The following is a 20763-nucleotide window of genomic DNA, read 5'->3' as shown; positions in this document are numbered from 1 at the left end:
TTCAAATTTTAAGAATTTTGGGACGCCTGGGTGGCTCAGCAGCTGAACGTCTGCCTTTGGCTCAGGGTGTGATCCTGGACTTGATCCTAGGATGGAGCCTGCTTCTCCCTCTGCCTATGTCTCCTCTTTCTGTGTGTCTCTCATGAATAAATAAATAAAATCTTTTTAAAATTTTTAAGAATTTAAATAGTAAATTCCAAATTCAGAGAAAATTCTTTGCTAGCAAATACAAATAAACTGTTTATTTCAACAGAATTTTACAAACTTACACATAAGAAAAAATGACTTCATCTGCTTATTCTTCACTGCAGAATGTGAATTAATTGGAGCCAACATCCTAGATTGCAGTTTACACCAGACAAAACTAAGAAGTAATTTGAATTTGGGGTCTCAGAAGAATTTGGAGTGTGGCAACCTCTCTAAATACTTAAAAGGGAAAGAGGAGAAAGCCTTGAAGAGCAGGAGCCAAGATAGTCATGGGCCCAGCAGAAGTAGAATTTGCTGTGATGAATGATACTGGTAATACCATCATCAGACTATGGCATCAGGTAAATTCTGGGGAACTAGGGTAGATTGAGTTCACTGGACAGGTCAAGATTACTGTAAAGCAAGTAAGGCAGGAGGGCTCATGGAGGAGTAAGTCTGACTGTACAGTGATGGTCAAGTTTCAAACTGGGTTTGAAAAAAATTAGCAGGGGAATTTAGTCCTACATGTTGGAAAAATATGATTGGAAAACCAGGGCAAATCAGTGTATTCACACAGCAGTTCAACAAAAGTTAAGTAACATTGTTTGCCCAATGTAAATAGGAAGCCTACAGAAAGTAAGTCCATAAATATTTTAATAATTAGATAAATGAAAGAATTGGTCAAGTAATAGATGAAAGAACAAATGGAGACATAGAAGAATAGATGACTGAACTGACAGGATAGATAAATGAAAAAATGAAAGATTAGATGACTAATTAAATGGACAAACTGCTAGATAAATTATCAAACTGAGATGAATATGTGTGTAGATGAATAGTCTTAAGCAATTCAGTGAGAACAGAAATGTGCTACTGGCTCACACCTGCTAGGGAAGGGAAGGGAAGGGAAGGGAAGGGAAGGGAAGGGAAGGGAAGGGAAGGGAAGGGAAGGGAATCTGTGAGTTAATTCACAGTAGTATAGCACCATGGCTTACCACAGGTAACTGAAACCAAAGAAAGGAAACCTAGGGAAAGCAGGAAGTACTATATCATCATTTTCTATAACCCAGGCATAGAAGGAAGTAATCAAGATAGATATGTTGGAGGAGGTAGAAATAAAGGTGAAGGTTGAAAAGTAAGTTGCATTTGGATCAGGATTTGAAGGGCAAAAATTTTAGCCAAATATCAGCTGAAGTCTGAAGAAGCCAGGGAAAAGACAAGTAATGACAGCATCTGGAGAAGTCAGGTCAGACCAGTGGATTCCCTGAATTCTGCAGCCTAAAGGCATGCTAGAACCATCCAGGGAACTTTTAAACTGCACAGCACCATGACCCAAACAAGATCCAGTCAAACATGATATCTGCACATGTAAGTGTTACTACAAAGATTGCTTAGTCTTTAAATGCTGACTGGAGGGATTTTTTATTATTCAGGAGGAACACTGTAAACAGTACTGTAGAATAATAGAATAAGCTCTGGACATAGGGTCAGGTAGAGATGATATAAATTCTGGCTGTTCAAATTGGAGACCTGAACAAGATTTATTAATATGAGCCTCAGTTTAAAAAAAAACTGTTATATATTAAGCCTCAGTGATCTTTTTTTTTTTAAGTGGACAATGTTACATTCATTTCAGGTATACAACATACTGATTGATCAAGTTTACATATTATGCCATGTTCACCACAAGTGTAGCTACCATCTGTCCCAATACATCACTATGGCAATATCATTAAACATATTCCTCGTAATGTGCCTTTCATCCCCGTGACTTAGTCACTCTATAACTAGAAGTCTGTACCTCCCACTTCCCTTCACCCATTTTGCCCATTCACCTCTCAAAACCATCAGTTTGTTCTCTGTATTTAAATGTCTGACACTGTTTAGTTTGGGCTAGATAGTTGCTCCAGTTTTTCCATATTTAACTTTCAGTAGAGACCTGGATATTATCCTATTTTTGTTCCTGAACACCCAGCCTGAGTAAACTCCAGCATATCCAAAGAATGTTGAGGAAGCTGTGAATTCAAGATCCAATATTTGTACACCTCTTTCCTGAAGGAAAAGAAAAGAAAAAAACACCTCTTTCCCATGCTAATGCCTGCACAACCAATCAGCAAGGTAGCTGGAAGCTCAGGAGGTGAAATTCCATGCTCTGCTAAGCCAGGCCCTCAGCACAGATCCTCTGACTGGAGACAAGGGAGAGGCTTCATTTCAAACTTGCAATCAAAGACAATCAGATTTCAAATTCTCTCACTTATCTCTCAAGAAGGCATACTGCTGCTTCAATATACATTGAAGTCAAATGCCTGTTTCTAAATTCAGTAAAGAGAGAAGGGAAACTTGGGAGCCTACATTGAGAAAAAGATGAAAAGAAAGTAGAATCCAGTGAGATCCTCTTACTAAGGTGTGTAATTCATCAATTCACACCGTGAATTCATTCAACATAATATGCACCCAAAATCAATCAATTCTGATGGCAAAGCACATTTAATAATATTATAAATTTTTAACTTCTTTAGCTCTAATAACCTTACATAATTTCCCTGGAAATAGGTAACTGAGGACATTCCAAGGAGAAATCTCTCACAATTTACCTATTCTATATGCAGTAGGAAAATGTTAATTTCATAAATGAATAGATAGATAGATTAATGAAAGATAGGGCTAATGCTAAAAGACAGAAATAGTCTGGGGAACTAATATGAGGAAATTAAGTCAGTCAGAAGTTAAAGATTCCAGAATCCCAGCGACACATGGATGGAGAGAAGGGTCACAATGCTTGCAGTCTATGTGCCTGGGAAACAAACTCCATATAACTCAATAGTTTCCTTAGACACCTCCCTGATGTGTGCTCTTCCCTTCTCTCTTATCACCAATAATTTTGTTTACCAGAACTAATGATGTGAATAATAAAAGCAGAAAATAAAATATTTTTAGCTCATGTATTTAGGGTCTAGAAAAGGACGAGGACCCTCCTAAGTCACAAAATCTCACTATCTATACCTCTTTAGACTGGGAACCTCTTAGCTCTTGGTCTCAGCTTCCTAAATCAATGCATATTTTATAGTCAGTGTATACTCAACACTTCTTTCAGAACATAAAGAGGATTTATTAATAGATTCTAAGAGCAGCTAGAAATAAAAGCCTCACAGTAGATAAAAAATCATAACACCCTAAGGGTCCAGAACTCAAACTCTAGCACAAGGGAAAGATGATTTGGGAACTCAGGGTGAAAGGAGTTCCCTAGAAGAGCCAGGCATAAAAGCCTAGATAACAAGAAGAAATCAAGACCTAGAAGTCTCCAGGTGGAAAGAAGAGGAACCTTTAAAGAAACCATGGAGCTCTGACTTTTCCTGGCTTATATAAATTCCTCTTTTGGTTTCAGTCTTACCATGGTATAAGATGTCATCTTTGGTCTGGGGATCTCTATGCACAGGAAAACCAATTTTTCTACAGAAAGCACAGACATTAATTTATCTTGCTGGCAAGTCACAATAAAGGAAGGAAAGTAGGGATCCCTGGGTGGCGCAGCGGTTTGGCGCCTGCCTTTGGCCCAGGGCGCGATCCTGGAGACCCGGGATCGAATCCCACGTCGGGCTCCCAGTGCATGGAGCCTGCTTCTCCCTCTGCCTATGTCTCTGCCTCTCTCTCTTTCTCTCTCTGTGACTATCATAGATAAATAAAAATTTAAAAAAATAAATATTAAAAAAAAAGGAAGGAAAGTAGACCATTGCAGATAGAAAATCTTAAGAACACTTATCACCTGAAATCTGTCTTAGTCCTGCCACTGTCACTCACTAAATACAGAGGAAGACATCCAGATTCTGAAAGGAACACAGGAGAGACTTCTATCATGTCACCTCAGATCAGAGGCCTCTATTTGTTTAGCTGCCTTTGTAATTCCATGTACTTGATAAAGAATATCAGTGAAGTAGGTGAGGTTCAGATATAATCTAGCAGAAGGGAAGCCAGTAATTTGGTTTATGGAGCTTTGAAGAGAATGGTATTCCCTGAGGTCATCATCTGAAATCAAACTTGAACTCATTAACTGCAAGAATTGAGGTTTATAAGAGTTTTAGGGCATTTTCACAGATATAGGCTTTGCAATTTTAGGGTCGAAGCTCTAATTGTAAACCCTAGGGCCTGATGGACTTTAAAGTGGGCAGGATGTGTAGGATTTCCCTGTTGTCCATATAGGAGGGTTTCTCCATTTGGAAATTATCTAGGGAGATGTGTAGTGACATGGAGTTCACCAGACAGTTTTATTTCCCATACTGACATGAACTGTGTTCTTTAAACACATTTTCTCTGAACATCCTGATGATAAAATCAGTTTTAAAAATAAGAAACAGTTGGCTCAGTGGATTAAGCAGCCAGCTCTTGATTTCCATTCAAATCATGATCTCAGAGTCTTGGGATGGAGCCTGGGTCAGACTCTGTGCTCAATGAGGAGTCCACTTGAGGATTCTCTCTCCCTCTGCCCTTCCCCCCACTCATGCTCTCTCTGACACATTTGTGAACCCTCAAAAACAAGTGTTGCAAAGAGCAATACAGAGACCGGCACAATCACAATGGGTGGTTCTTGCCTCAGGTTAATGAATCTGCTAAAGGGAGGCAGCTTCAATTTTGGAAACAAATTGTTTAATCAAAATGAGCATCTATTCAGGCAATGTGAAATTTTTATTTTAAAGATTATTCCAAAAATAGACAATACTATTTACCTCTGTTGTGACAGGTAGAATTATCATATTTTATTGATGACACACGTTTATTAATACAAAAGACTGGAGTCAGTGACTTTGGTCACTTAATAGAGGAATACATATTGAAAAGTCAAAAATATTTATTCACTTCCAGCACTATGTTGAATAGAAGTAATAAAAGTGATGTCTTGTATTTTCCTGATTTTACAGGAAAAGTTTCAGTCTTTCAACAGTAAGTATGATGTTAGCTGTGGACTTTTCATATAGGAACTTTATTATGTTGAGGTGGTTTCCATCTATTCCTAGAGTGTTGAGTGTTTGGGTTTTTTTTTAATCATGAAAGAGTCTTGAATCTTTCTGAATGTTTTTATTGCATCAACTGAAATAATCACGTCCTCCCTCCACCAGCCCCATCATTCTAGGATGTGTTGAATTATATTGATTAATTTTTGCATTTGAACAAAACTTGCTTCCCTGGGATAAATCTCTGTTGGTCATGTTGTATGGCTCTTTTGATAAGCTGCTATATTTGTCATATTTCCTAGTATTTTGTTAAGGATCTTTCCACACATTTATAGGGATATTGCTCTGTAAACTTCATTTCTTGTGAGGTCATTGTCTGACTTTGATATCAAGGGGATGCTGGCCTCATAGAATGAATAGGAAGCATTCCATCCTGTTTTATCTTTTTGAAGAGTTTGAGAATGGTTGGTATTAATTATTTTGACATTTGGTAGCATTCACCAGTGAAGCTATCTGGTTCTGGGATTTTTTTGATTGGGACTTTTGAATACTGATATGATCTCTTTGCTTGTCATAAGTATGCTTAGATTTTTTATTTCTTTTTGAGTAAGTTTTGGTAGTTTGTGTGCTATCCATAAAATTCTTCATTTCATGTTAGCTATCTAATTTGACATTCAGTTGTTCATAGTATTCTCTCAAAATTTTTCAATTCCTATAATATGATAGAAATGTCCATACTTTCATATCTGATTTTGTTGAGTCTTTTTTTCTTGCTCATTATAGCTCAAATGTTATCAATTTTGTTAATCTTTTCAAAAAGACAGATTTGTTTTTTTATTTACTCAATTGTTTTTGTATTTTCTATTTCATATATCTCTACTCTTAATATTTATTATTTTATTTTTTCTTGGGTTCAGCTTGCCCTTCTATATTTCATTCCTTAAAGTGAAAATGTATATTATTCATTTGAGAAATTTCTTTTCCTTCCATGCAGATATTTCAGCTACACATTTCCCTCTAGCAATGTTTTTACTGCATCCCATAAGTTTCGTATGTTGTGTTCCCATTTTCATTCTTCTCAAAGTATTTTCTAATTTCCCTGTTTCTTCTTTAACATGCTGATTAAGAGTGTGTAGTTTAATTTCCATATATTCATTAATTTTTTTAGTTCCTTCTGTGCTAATTTATAGCTTCATTCTACTGTAGTAACAGAAGATACTTTATATTATTCAATATGTTTAAATTTGTTGAGACTTGTTTTGTGGCCTAACATATGGTTTATTCACAAATGGCCAATAGTTGCTCAATATTTTTTTCTTTTATTTTTTTATTTATTTATTTTTGTTTAAATTCAATTTGCCAACATATAGTATAACACCCAGTGCTCATCCTATCAAGTGCCCTCCTTAATGCTCATCACCACCTCCCCCCACTTACCTGCCCTTCTGCAACACTTTGTTTGTTTCCCAGAGTTAGGAGTCTCTCATGGTTTGTCTTCCTCTCTAATTTTTCCCACTCAGTTCCCCTTATCTCCCTTATAATCCCTTTCACTATTTCTTATATTCCCCATATGAGTGAAACCATATGATGATTGTCCTTCTCCAATTGATTTATCTCACTCAATATTAATATCGTCAGGGAAATGCAAATCAAAACCACAATGTAACCATAGCTGGGGGCAATAAAATGCCAGATTTCAGGCTGTACTACAAAGCTGTGGTCATCAAGACAGTGTGGTACTGGCACAAAAACAGACACATAGATCAATGGAACAGAATAGAGAATCCAGAAGTGGACCCTCAACTTTATGGTCAACTAATATTCAATAAAGGAGGAAAAACTATCCACTGGAAGAAAGTCAGTCTCTTCAATAAATGGTGCTGGGAAAATTGGGCATCCACATGCAGAAGAATGAAACTAGACCACTCTGTTTCACCATACACAAAGATAAACTCAAAATGGATGAAAGATATAAATGTGAGACAAGATTCCATCAAAATCCTAGAGGAGAACACAGGCAACACCCTTTTTGAACTCAGCCACAGTAACTTCTTGCAAGATACATCCACGAATGCAAGAGAAACAAAAGCAAAAATGAACTATTGGGACTTCATCAAGATAAGAAGCTTTTGAACAGCAAAAGATACAGTCAACAAAACTCAAAGACAACCTACAGAATGGAAGAAATTTGCAAATGACGTATCAGATAAAGGGCTAGTTTCCAAGATCTAGAAAGAACTTATTAAACTCAACACCAAAGAAACAAACAATCCAATCATGAAATGGACAAAAGACATGAAGAGAAATCTCACAGAGGAAGACATAGACATGGCCAACATGCACATGAGAAAATGCTCTGCATCACTTGCCATCAGGGAAATACAAATTAAAACCATAATGAGATATCACCTCACACCAGTGAGAATGGGGAAAATTAACAAGGCAGGAAACCACAAATGTTGGAGAGGATGCGGAGAAAGGGGAACCCTCTTACACTGTTGGTGGGAACGTGAAATGGTGCAACCACTCTGGAAAACTGTGTGGAGGTTCCTCAAAGAGTTAAAAATAGACCTGCCCTACAACCCAGCAATTGCACTGCTGGGGATTTACCACAAAGATGCAGATGCAATGAAACACCGGGACACCTGCACCCCGATGTTTATAGCAGCAATGTCCACCATAGCCAAACTGTGGAAGGAGCCTCAGTGTCCATCGAAAGATGAATGGATAAAGAAGATGTGGTTCATGTATACAATGGAATATTACTCAGCCATTAGAAATGAGAAATACCCACCATTTGCTTCGACGTGAATGGAACTGGAGGGTATTATGCTGAGTGAAATAAGTCAATCGGAGAAGGACAAACATTATATGTTCTCATTCATTTGGGGAATATAAATAATAGTGAAAGGGAATAGAAGGGAAGGGAGAAGAAATGGGTAGGAAATATCAGAAAGGGAGACAGAACATGAAGACTCCTAACTCTGGGGAACGAACTAGTTTAGTGGTGGTGGAAGGGGAGGGGGGCGGGGGGGGTGAATGGGTGACGGGCACTGAGGGGGGGCACTTGACGGGATGAGCACTGGGTGTTATTGTGTATGTTGGCAAATTGAACACCAATAAAAAATAAATTTATTATTTAAAAAAAATAAATACATTTTCCAATTAAAAAAAAAACACAATGTGGTATAACCTCACACCTGTCAGAGTGGCTACTATCAAAACATGATGGCAAATATTGTGAGGATGTAGAGAAAGTTTAACCCCGACACACTACTGGTAGAAATGCAAAATTGTGCAACCACTATGGCTAACAATGTGGAGAATCCTCAAAAAGTTAAAAATACAATGATAATGCTATCCAGCAATCACATATTTGGGTATTTATCCAAAAGTGTTGATATCAGTATCCCAAAGAATATTAGCTTTCTTATGTTCATTGTAGCACTCTTTACAATTGCCAAGTTGTGAAAATAACCTCAATGTTTATTAGAGGATGAACACATAAAGAAAATGTGATATATATCCGTAATGGAATACTATTCAGCATTTAAAAAGAAGGAAATTCTTATTTTAAAAAAAGGAAATTCTTCAATATGCAATAACATGGATTAATCCTAATGACATTATGCTATGTAAAGTAAGCCAGTCACAGAAAGACAAATACCACATGGTTCCACTTTCATGAGTTGATCTAAAATAGTAAAATTCATAGACTCTAAAAGTAGAATAGTTGTTTCTAAGGAATAAGGAGAGATGGAAAGAAGTTGTTACTAATAAATAGGCATAAAGTTTCAGTTCAGCAAGATGAATACACACCAGAGATCTGCTGCACAGCATTGTACCTACAGTCAACAATAATGTGTTATACACCAGAAATTCGTTAAGAAGGCAGATTTCATGTTAAGTGTTCTTACCAGATAAACAGAATGTTAAAATCTATAAAGCATGTTTAACCTCAGTAATCAGGGAAATGCAAGTGAAAATTATAGTTAAGAGTCATATATTTTTACATATTGGCAAAAATTTAAAAATTGAAACTACAAAGTGTTGTTGAGACTATATAATAATGAGAATCCTATGCCAGTGGTGGGGAGTATGTTAACTGGTATAACCTTCATTGGCCTGAGTTAGCCATACCATAAGTCAGCTGAAGCATTATAGATTTATCAATCTAGGATGCACAAAATTGATTAGACATCTAAAAATACATTGTTGATTGAGTCCTTTGATTACCACAATTTGTAACCCTGGTATTTATATTCCCCAACTCATTTGGATGAAGGAAAATAATTCAGAAGTAAGCTGTGTGTCCCTGAATAGCTTCCCTTTGATTTCCTAAATGAATCACCTTACAGGTCCACAGGAAACTGCTACCCAGCCTTCCACCTTTCAAAGCTCACTAGACATCTACCTAAGGATCAAGGTCTTTGCTTTGACCCAAAAAGTCTGAACATAGAATGCCCTATGGTTCTTAGAAGTTTCAACTCTTCTGGTTAATTAAAGTTTGGCATTTGGTAGTGACCTCAGAGAATTCTGAAATTCATGTCTCCAGAGCCACCAAACTCAATTGGCCAATTTACTGATTCCCTTTCTAATGTGTTATATCTGGAAATTGCTTGCTTCACTGATACTTTAGCCCAGTATTTAGATTCACAAAGGCAACTAAAGGAATAGATGCCCATGTGATTTCATCTGGATCACATAAGAGAAGTTTCTTAGATACCTCTTGTAGGAATCTGAGTGTTTTTTTCTCCTATAGTTAATAAGAAATACTTAAACATGTAAGTTATTTGAAGTTCCTTCATCTGAGATAGTCTATTTTCCTGCCATCATTGAGACTTCTAACTAAGAAAAAAATTTTCCATTAGTTCAGTAATTGGGGTCTACAAGTACTGGCTCTTGTGTGTGAAAAAGAACACCTGACAATGGATGACCCCTTACCCTAAAACCAGAGCAAACAGATGTCTTCTGCACCAGGAAGTGTCAGGAGCTGGGTAATGTCCTCCCTGGTTTCTGTAATGGTCTTCCTTGCCCGCCCCTTCCCCAACCCCATTGGAGACTTCCACATTGTTTGTCTTTTCTCATCTGGCCTTCTACTCTTGACTTCTTGAGGCCACCCTTCTCATCTGTGCCCTCTCATCACTATTTCCCTGTGCTGACCTGAGCTCTGAACTCTAAGCACCAGTTAGTTACATCAAGGCCTAAAGAATTTGTCCTCCACCAAGGGTTTTGTCATCAGCTAGTCTTACTATCTTCTCAATAATGCTTGTTTATACTTTCAGAGTATTGTTGAAAATGGCTTTCATTGATTTCTTGCATTCTTTCTGCACATTTTGCAACTAATCTGGAAATTTCAGGTTTGAGGAAAGCTGAAACAAGCAGGTTCCTATTCTAGAGACCTGTGGGGCAAATATATCATAGTAGACAGGGAATTCCTGGAGGCCTAGAATCCTCTTCCTCTTATAAAAGCTGAATCACATATACTAGAGAAGAGAGTTGTTTTTGTTTTTGTTTTTGTTTTGTTTTGTTGCCATATCTACCTCCCTATCAATTCTAGTCTCCAGTGATGGAAGTGGTGAAAGGAAAAGGAAAAATGAACAAAAGGATTTCAGGGGAAAATAGTAAGATAGCTGAAGTCTAACTTGTATGCACACTGCTTCTCCCCATTCCAGGTGCCTCCCAGGTTACCAGGGGCAGACAAATTCTGCCTTTCAGCACTAAGCTGTTTTTCTTCCTATCACTACTGCATCTTCCTAGACATTTCTTCCAATTATTAACAGTTTCTGTGTAATTGCAGTGGGCAGATGAAGTGTTAGATGTGGAGTAGTCCTCAACTACCTATATCTTTGGAAATAATACAATAAAATTACTAGATCTAAGGAATTTAATCGTTAGTAAAAAAAAAAAAAAAAAATGCTATGTCTCCCAGAGCCGATTGAGTTTTAAATTTAGACACAAATTATTTTGAGAAACGTGAGTTCCCAATAGTGAAATTGCAGTTATAAATCGCCTGATTTTTTTAAATCACCTGATTTTTTTCTTAAAATGAATATTTTTCTTAAAGTGACTCAGTAAAATCAACCTCCTACCCCACCTCTCTTTAAGATAGAATGTGAAAAAGTATAGACAAGATACTAATAAGTAGCCATCTGAGAAGTACCCAAGCTATCCCTGGCAAACTGGTAAAACAAGTATATTAAGAGGAAAGCCCTAGGCTTTATAAGCAAAGAAACCATTCTTTGTTCTCCCTTTTCTGAATTTCAAAAATAAGTCGTTCAGACATCATGTGAGTTGAATCCACTGTGTTCCCTCTTCAAAGGTAAGTGAGTAGAATTTGGAATTTGTGTTTATCCTTCACTCTACAGTTAAAATAAGCCTTGTCTTAACTTGTCACCAAAGGATCTTGGGGACAGGGATGAGAAAATTTGGAATTTCACAGTATGTTGTTCTACCTACCTTGCTATAGGTTGTGTGACCTTGATCTATGCCGAATCTGAATGTAATACAATTGAAGCAATTACCAGCTTAAAGTTAGGTAGCAAATAGTAAGCACTCAGAAATTTTTCTACTGGGGGCACCTGAGTGGCTGACTTGGTTAAGCATCTGTCTTCAGCTTCATCATGATACCAAGGTTTTGGGATTGAGCCCTGACTCAGGCTCCCTACTCAACAGGAAGTCTGCTTCTCCCTCTGCCCCCGCCCCACCTCTGCTCATGTTCTCACTCACTCACTCTCTCCCTCAAATAAATAAACATCAAATAAACATTTGATGGTACTGACAGAGTAAATGAGTAGATAAGCCTTACAGCCATGTACAACTACAATAACTGTGATTTTTTTTTTTTTACACATCTTGGCTACCTGACTCCTGTTTGCTCAGGTACACCTATTTCTCACTGTATGTCTTATTTCAGCAATATATTCTCTAAACTATTTTGTGTCTTCACATGGATATCTATCTTACTGTGACATTCAGTGATAAGTATTTTTTTTCTTTTCTTCTTCAGTTAAACTAATGTTCCTTGAGGATAGGGATTGAGCTCAATGTTACTTTGGAATCTCAACACACATTGCAGTGTGAGAAAAGATAAGTCCTTAATTGAGATTTGTGCAATGTAAAAAGACCGGGAAGAATGAGGCAAATAAGACAGACATGTAGGACTCTCCTTAAGGAATATCCCCAGCTTGGATTTCAGTTTCAAAAACAAGCCAATTGTGAAGGAGGCTGGGAAGGAAAATAAATTGAGGGGAGCATGGAGCTCTTTTTGTGTCCATAAAGGGTTAAAAAAAAGACTTATCTGGTAACTCATCAGTGCCTACAGATCCCTAATCTGGAAACAGATCACATATACTGGCTCATTTTAGTTCATATCAGGAAGGTTGCTTAAAACCATAATGTTCATTCATCTATTCACTCATTCAGCCTTACACCTACTACTTAATTATCAATCTAATATTTTATTTGTTAACTCCATCATCCAGGCTACTGCTCAATCCAATCATCTATTCATCTATCTATCCATCTATCTACCCATATCTCTATTCATTAATTCATTCATTCAATAAGCAACAGATATTTATAGATTGTACTATATAGAGTGTTGTGCATGTTCCCTAACTAGAATTTAAAGAAAGATTTGGAGAAAAAAAAACCTTACGTATAGCAATAAAAATCAGAATGGTGACTTTTCTCTGATGGGGAAATGACTGAAAAGGAACAGGAAGAGATCTTTCTGGCATGATGGAAGTGCTCTGTATCTTCATCAGTATAATGGCTAAAAGGGTATATACATCTTTCAAATTTTCAACATTTAAAAATATATATACATTTTTAAGTTGTGCATTTTAATTAGTGTACATTTGTCATGGTTTTTATTATTATTTATCCATGTTGTTGCATATATCAATAGTGCTTCTTCATTTCTCATTAAATATAATTCCATTATATGAATATACCACTTATTTATTTATTTTTTTTTTTATACCACTTATTTTTATCCATTGTTCATCCATTCTCCTGTTGGTGTTCATTTTGGGATTTTTTTTTCCAGCTTATGGAATTAGTGGGGAAGTGCTATGAACATTTTTGTACAAGTCTTTTTTATCAATATATGCATTCATTTTTTTGAGAGCAGAATTGCTGAGTCATAGAGTAGGTATATATCTAGTTTTATAAGAAACTCCCTAGTTTTCCAAAGTGATTATACTATCTTACATTCCCACAAGAAAAGTTCCAGTTGCTCTACACTTGATGCCAACACTTGGCAATTTTAGTCATTCTGATTAATGTTTATTGGATCCGCATTGTGGTTATATTTTTCACTGTCTTAATGACTAATAATGTTGAGAATCTTTTTATAAGCCTATTGGCCATTCAGATACATTCCTTTGTGAAAGTCTTGTTCTATTCTTTTGATCGTTTTTGTATGGGATTGTCATTTCTATTATTTTAATATTTATTGTAATTCACATATATATTTTTTATTCATAAGTATCTGTCACATATATGGGCACTTTGTTCAATATTTCTCCCAGGTGCTAGTTTCACTTTTCTTTTTTCTTTTTCAAAATTAAAGGGGATTTTTTTAGTTTTTATTTTAATTCCAGTTAGTTATTATACAATGTTATATTGTTTTCAGGTGTACAATATATATATATTCAACAATACAAAATATTATTCAACAATTCCATACATCACCCAATACTCATCACCACAGTGCCCTCCTTAACCCCTATCACCTATTTAACCCATCCCCCTACCCACCTTCCCTCTGGCAACCATCAGTTTGTTTTCTATAGTAAAGAGTTTGATTCTTGGTTTGTCTCTCTCTCTCTCTCTCTCTCTTTCTTTTTCCTTTGTTCATTTGTTTTATTTCTTAAATTTCACACATGAGTGAAATCATATGGTATTTGTCTTTCTCTGACTGATTTATTGCACTTAGCATAATACTCTCTAGCTCCATCCATGTTGTTGCAAATGGTAATATTTCATTCTTTTTGTGCCTGAATAATATTCCATTTTATATATATATATATACACGACATTTTATTTATCTGTTCATCATTCAATGGATGCTTGGGCTGCTCCCATAATTTGGCTATTATAAATAATGCTGCTATAAACATAGGGGTGCATGTATCCCTTTTAATTAATGTTTTTATGTTCTTTGGGTAAATACCCAGTAGTGCAATTCCTGGATCATGGGGTAATTCTATTTTTGACTTTTTGAGGAATTTCCATATTGTTTTCCACAATGACTACAACAGTTTGCATTCCCACCAACAGCGCAAGCGGGTTCCCCTTTCTCCACATCCTCATCAACACTTGTTTCTTGTTATTGATCTTAGCCATGCTGACAAATGTGAGGTAAAATCTCATTATAGTCTTGATTTGCATTTCCCTAATAATGAGTGATATTAAGCATCTTTTTCATATACCTGTTGGACATCCAAATGCCTTCTTTAGAGAAATGTCTGCTCATGTCTTTTGCCCATTTTTTAATTGGATTATTTGGTTTTTGGGTTTGAGTTGCATAAATTCTTTATGTATTTTGGATACTAACCCTTTATTAGATATGTCATTTGCAAATATCTTCTCCCATTCCATTGGTTTCCTTTTAGTTTTGTTGATTGTTTCCTTTGCTATGCAGAAACTTTTTATTTTAATGTAGTCCCAATAGTTTATTTTTGCTTTTATTTTCCTTTCCTCAGGGGATCTACCTAGAAAAAGTTGCTGTGGCTGATGTCAGAGAAATCACTGCCTGTGCTCTCTTCTAGTATTCTGATTGTTTCCTGTCTCACATTTAGGTCTTTCATCCATTTTGAATTTATTTCTGTGTATGGTGTAAGAAAGTGGTCCAGTTACTTTCTTTTGAATGTACCTGACAGGTTATCCCAACACCATTTGTTGAAGAGACTATCCTTTTCCCGTTGGATATTCTTTCCTGCTTTGTTGAAGGTTAACTGAATATACATTATGGGTGTATGTCTGGGTTCCATTCCATTGATTTATGTGTCTATTTTTGTGCCAGTACCATACTGGTTTGATTACTGCAGCTTTGTAATATAACTTGAAGTTTGGGATTCTGATGCCTCCAGCTTTGCTTTGCTTTTTCAAGATTGCCTTGGCTAGTCAGAGTCTTTTGTGGTCTCATACAAATTTTAGGATTGTTTGTTCTAGTTCTATAAATAACGCTGCTGGTATTTTGATAGGGACTGCATTAAATCTCTAGGTCGCTTTGGGTAGTATAGATATTTTAAGAAAATTTGTTCTTCCAACCCATGAGCATGAAATATCTTTCCATTTCTTTGTGTTGTCTTCAATTTTTTCATCTGTGTTTTATAGTTTTCAGAGTATGTCTTTTTATCTCTTTGGTTAGATTCATTCTTAGATATCTTATTATTTGGAGTACAATTGTAATTGAAATTGTTTTCTTAATTTCTCTTTGGGCTGCTTCATTATTGGTGTATAGAAATGCAACAGATTGTTGTATGTTGATTTTGTGTTCTATGACTTTACTGAATCTGTTTATCCGTTATAGAAGTTTTTTGGTGTAGTCTTTAGAGTTTTCTATATAGCATATCATGTAATCTGCAAATAGTCAAAGTTTTACTTCTTGCTGATTTGGATGCCTTTTATTTCTTTTTGTTACCTGATTAATGTGGCTGTGGCTTCTTTTTTTTAATGGTTTCTTACGATGAACAACTCAGTTCTGTTTTACCTTTATTATTTCTTAGCTTTATTTTTTTTAACTTTAAAAAATATTTCATAGTTTCCTCCCTTACCTCAACTCCCCATCACACATGCACACAGCTTTCAAAATTATCTCTAAGATCAAAAGTTCCAAATATATGAAAGATAATGAAGATGAAAAAGATAACACAAATGTACATAATTAATTAGTAATGAACTATGGCAATGTCTTGAATGGAAAGTAAAAGACAGAGTGAGGAGCAGCCCCGGTGGCTCAGCGGTTTGTTGCCGCCTTCAGCCCAGGGCGTGATCCTGGAGACCCAGGATTGAATCCCACGTCAGGCTCCCTGCATGGAGCCTGCTTCTCCCTCTGCCTGTGCCTCTGCCTCTCTCTGTGTGTGTCTCTCTGTCTCTCATGAATAAATAAATAAAACCTTTAAAAAATAAAAAGACTGAGGAGAATAGAAAGGATTATAGTATCTTCCGCAGAAAATGGGTTCTTGACCAGAATATCATAGAACAAAATCAATTTTCTAGTTTAAACGGATAAAAATTATTCAAGGGTCAGACCTGAAAATTATGTAAATTTCTCTAGAGGTGTCTGTAAGAAAAGGACAACAAATTTAAAGAGCACAGAAGTTTCAGGACTTATACACCAAGCAATCAGAAAAATGAAACACATGCTTTAAAGGGACTCCATGAGAGATATTAAACAACTATAGCAATAATAAGCAGATGAAGAAAAAAGGTGTGTGTACATAGAATAAGTAGAAAGTTTGGCTTGCCAGAGGAGGTGGTTAATACATTGTTTCTCTTTCTGCTTTCTTCCAAAGTATTATCATCTTTAAATGGCCTTGGGAAACCACAGCACCATCACTGAATTCCTCCTTCTTGGACTGCCTGCTGATCATCATACCCAGGCCCTAATCTTTGTGCTTTTCCTGGTAATTTACCTCCTGACTCTGTCAGGGAACCTGTTGATGATCTTGGTTATCAGAGCCAACTCACACTTTCACACACCCATGTACTTCTTCTTGAATCACCTCTCCTTCCTGGATCTCTGTTACTCTTCGGTCACTGTTCCCAAGATGCTAGAGAACCTCCTGTCTGAGAAGAAAACCATTTCAGTGGAGGACTGTTTGACTCAGGCCTTCTTTGTGCTTGCCTCTGGGGGAACAGAGCTCTGCCTCCTTGCAGTGATGGCATATGACCGCTATGCTGCCATTTGCTACCCTCTACTCTATGGTCAGATGATGAACAATGAGCTGTGTGTGGGACTGGTATGGGGATCTTGGGGTCTGGCCTTTTTGGATGCATTCATCAATACCCTCCTAGCTTGGAATTTGGACTTCTGTGAGACTCAAGTCATCTCGAATTTCATTTGTGAGATTCCTTCTCTGTTCCCGCTATCCTGTTCCAATAGCTCTGTTAACTTTGCAGTCCTGCTCTGCTCTGCCCTCCTGCATGCCTTTGGGACCTTCATTTTGGTCTTCTTCTCTTATACACGCATTGTTGCCACCATCCTAAGCATCAGCTCTACCTCAGGCAGAAGCAAGGCCTTCTCCACCTGCTCCTCCCACCTCACCACAGTGAGCTTATTTTATGGCTCAGGTTTTCTTCGCTATCTCATGCCAACCTCAGGTTCTCCATGGGAGTTGGTTTTTTCCATGCAGTACAGTGTGGTCACTCCCCTAGTGAATCCCCTTGTCTACAGCCTTAAAAACAAGGAAGTTAAAGCAGCTCTGAAAAACATGTTGCAGAAACATTTACAACGTCTTAGATAGCAGAGAACAACCAGAAGATGATTGGGAAGAAGGGCGGAATTACAGGAAAATACCTGAATAATAAGCATTAAGGAAAATTTTTGTTTGCTCACAATGTCAGATATGACAAAATATCTTTTAAAGCCTCCTTTGTTTAGAAATGCACGAAAAATAGCAAAGTATTTTCTTGCTTTGGTTCATATTTTATCTTTCTCAGAAGCAGAAAACATGCATCAGATAACTATTTCAATTCAAATAATTTGAATATAGACATAGATTATTCCTTTTGTTTGCAAGACATTAACAAAATGCTTAGCGCTGGAGAAATTATGTCCTGAATTCTTACATGGATTTCTGTGGGTATTAAACTGGGGATTAAGTTTTGCTACAAGGTAAAAAGCCAGGGTCTATAAAGGAAGAAAAATATAGGCTTGAGACTTGTGGAAGGTGGGTTTAAGATGAGGTCTGATTGAACAGTGGCTCAAAGGCAAGATAGGTGCAGCTGAAGGTGTGTTGTTGGGCTAAAAGTCTTCCACAAGCCTTGTGAAGCATTATCTGCCAAATGGCAAATGGTAGAGATTTCATTCACTCTAGGGTAGTATAGCAGGGCTGGAGGCCTAGAAGACTTGGGTCTGGTAAAAAGTGATGGGATTTATAAAAGAAGTGCATGAAATAGGGAGAATCTTACACAGAAATTTCCTGAGGGAGAAAAAAAGGACGGTCATGGAGAAGACTAATCAGAAAAACTGCATAAAATCATTTACCAAAGCATCCTAGACACATCTATAAAACCACTTGCTAAAGTATCCTAGGAATCTTAGAAATACAAAGCTACAGACACTGTGATTTACTCTACAATATCTTAAATGAAGGTAGATTTAGTTTTTAAAAGAATTTTATTTAAATTGTAACTAATTAACATTATTAATTAGTTTATAATAATTAACATTATTATTAGTTTCAGAGGTGGAATTCAGTGATTCATCACTTGCATACAACACCCGGTGCTCATGACTTCAAGTGCCCTCTTCAATGCTTATCATTCAGTCACCCAGTCCCCCCCACCCAACTCCCCTCTAGCAACCCTCAGTTTGTTTCCTAGAGCTAAGAGTCTCTTATGGTTTGCCTCGCTCTCTGTTTTTGTCTTATTTTATTTTTCCTTCCCTTCCCCTATGTTCATCTGTTTTGTTTCTTAAATTCCACATATGAGTGAAACCATATGGTATTTATCTTTCTCTGAATGATTTAGTTCACTTAGTATAATACCGTCTAGTTCCATTCATGTCCTTGCAAATGGCAAGATTTCATTCTTTTTTAGTGGTTGAGTAATATTCCTGTGTGTGTGTGTGTGTGTGTGTGTGTGTGTGGCTTCTTTATCCATTAATCTATGGACATTTGGGCTCTTTCTGTATTTTGGCTATTGTGGACATTGCTGCAATAAACATTGGGGTGCATGTGCCCCTTCAAATCACTATGTTTGTGCCTTTTGGATAAATACCTAGTAGTGTTGAAGATCAGTTGACCATTGAGTTAAGAGTCTATTTCTGGGTTCTCTATTCTGTCCCATTGATCTATGTGTCTGTTTTTGTGCCAGTACCATACTGTCTTGATGACTACAGCTTTATAATACAGCTTGAAGTCTGGGATTGTGATGCCTCCAGCTTTGGTTTTCTTTTTCAACAATTTTTTGGCTACTTAGAGTATTTTCTGGTTCCATACAAATTTTTTTCCAGAAAAAGTATTTTCTGGTTTAGGATTGTTTGTTCCAGTTCTGCGAAAAATATTGATGGTATTTTCATAGGGATTGCATGGAATGTATGGATTGCTTTGGGTAGCATAGACATTTTAACAATATTTGTTCTTCCAATCCATGAGCATGGAATGTTTTTTCCATTTCTTCGTGTCTTCCTTAATTACTTTAATAAGTATTCTATAGTTTTCAGAGTACAGATCCTTTACTTCTTTGGTTAGGTTTTTCCTAGGTATCTCATGGTTTTAGGTGCAATTGTAAATGGGATCAATTCCTTGATTTCTCTTTCTTCTGACTCATTGTTAGTATATAGAAATGCAACTGACTCCTGTACATTGATTTTATATCCTGCTATTTTGCTGAATTCCTGTGTAACGTTCATGTCATCTGTGAAGAGTGGAAGTTTGAATGCTTTGCTGACTTGGATGCCTTTTAATTCTTTTTGTTGTCTGATTGCTCTTAGGACTTCCAGTACTATGTTGAACAACAGTGGTGAGAGTGGATATCCTTGTGTTCCTAACCTCAGGAAAAAGCTCTCAGTATTCCCCCATTGAGGATGACATTATCTGTGGGTCTTTCCTATATGGCTTTTATTATATTGAGGTATGTTGCCTCTATCCCTACACTGCAGGGTTTTTATCAAAAAATGATGTTGCATTCTGTCAAATGCTTTTTTGCATATATTGAAAGGATCGTATGGTTCTTATCCTTTCTTTTATTAACGTGATATATCACATTGATTGATTTGCAGATGTTGAACCACCCTTGAAACCCGGGAATAAATTCCACTTGGTTGTGGTGAATAATCCTTTTAATGTACTGTTGGATCCTATTGGCTAATATCTTGGTGAGAATTTTTGCATCCATGTTCATCAGGGATATTGGTCTGTAATTCTCTATTTTAGTGGGGTCTTCAGTTTTAGGATCACAGTAATGCTGGCCTCATGGAATGAGTTTGGAAGTTTTCCTCCCATTTCTATTTTTTGAAACAGCTTCAGAAGAATAGGTATTAGTTCTTCTTTAAATGTTTGGTAGAATTCCCCTGGAAAACCATCTGGCCCTGGACTCCTGTTTGTTGAGAGATCTTTGATTACTGCTTCAATTCCTTTGAGGGTTATGGGTCTGTTCAGATTTTCTATTTCTTCCTGTTTCCATTTTGGTGGTTTATATGTTTCTAGGAATGCATCAATTTCTTCCAGATTGCCTAATTTGTTGACATATAGTTGCTCATAATATGTTCTTATAATTGTTTGCATTTCTTTGGTGTTGGTTCTGATCTCTCCTCTTTCATTCATGATTTTATTTATTTGGGTCCTTTCTCTTCTTTTTGATAAGTCTAGCTAGGAGGTTTATCAATCTTGTTAATTCTTTCAAGAGTCAGCTTCCAGTTTGATTCATCTGTTCTACTGTTTTTTTCTATTTC

The 20763-nt window shown here is 36.6% G+C and overlaps 1 protein-coding gene across 1 annotated transcript; it reads left to right on the top strand.

The window, feature by feature from the left end:
• Positions 1-16675: 16675 nt before the first annotated feature.
• Positions 16676-17611, top strand: LOC144297579 (olfactory receptor 8S1-like). The gene has a single exon (XM_077871849.1). The coding sequence runs from the start codon at positions 16676-16678 to the stop codon at positions 17609-17611; it is 936 nt and encodes a 311-aa protein (XP_077727975.1).
• The last annotated feature ends 3152 nt before the right edge of the window (positions 17612-20763 follow it).

The sequence above is a fragment of the Canis aureus genome, chromosome 25, assembly GCF_053574225.1.
Source record: "Canis aureus isolate CA01 chromosome 25, VMU_Caureus_v.1.0, whole genome shotgun sequence".
Taxonomy (NCBI): Eukaryota; Metazoa; Chordata; class Mammalia; order Carnivora; family Canidae; genus Canis; species Canis aureus.
Note: the sequence above shows the minus strand (reverse complement) of the source record. Positions and strands in the feature narration are given on the sequence as shown.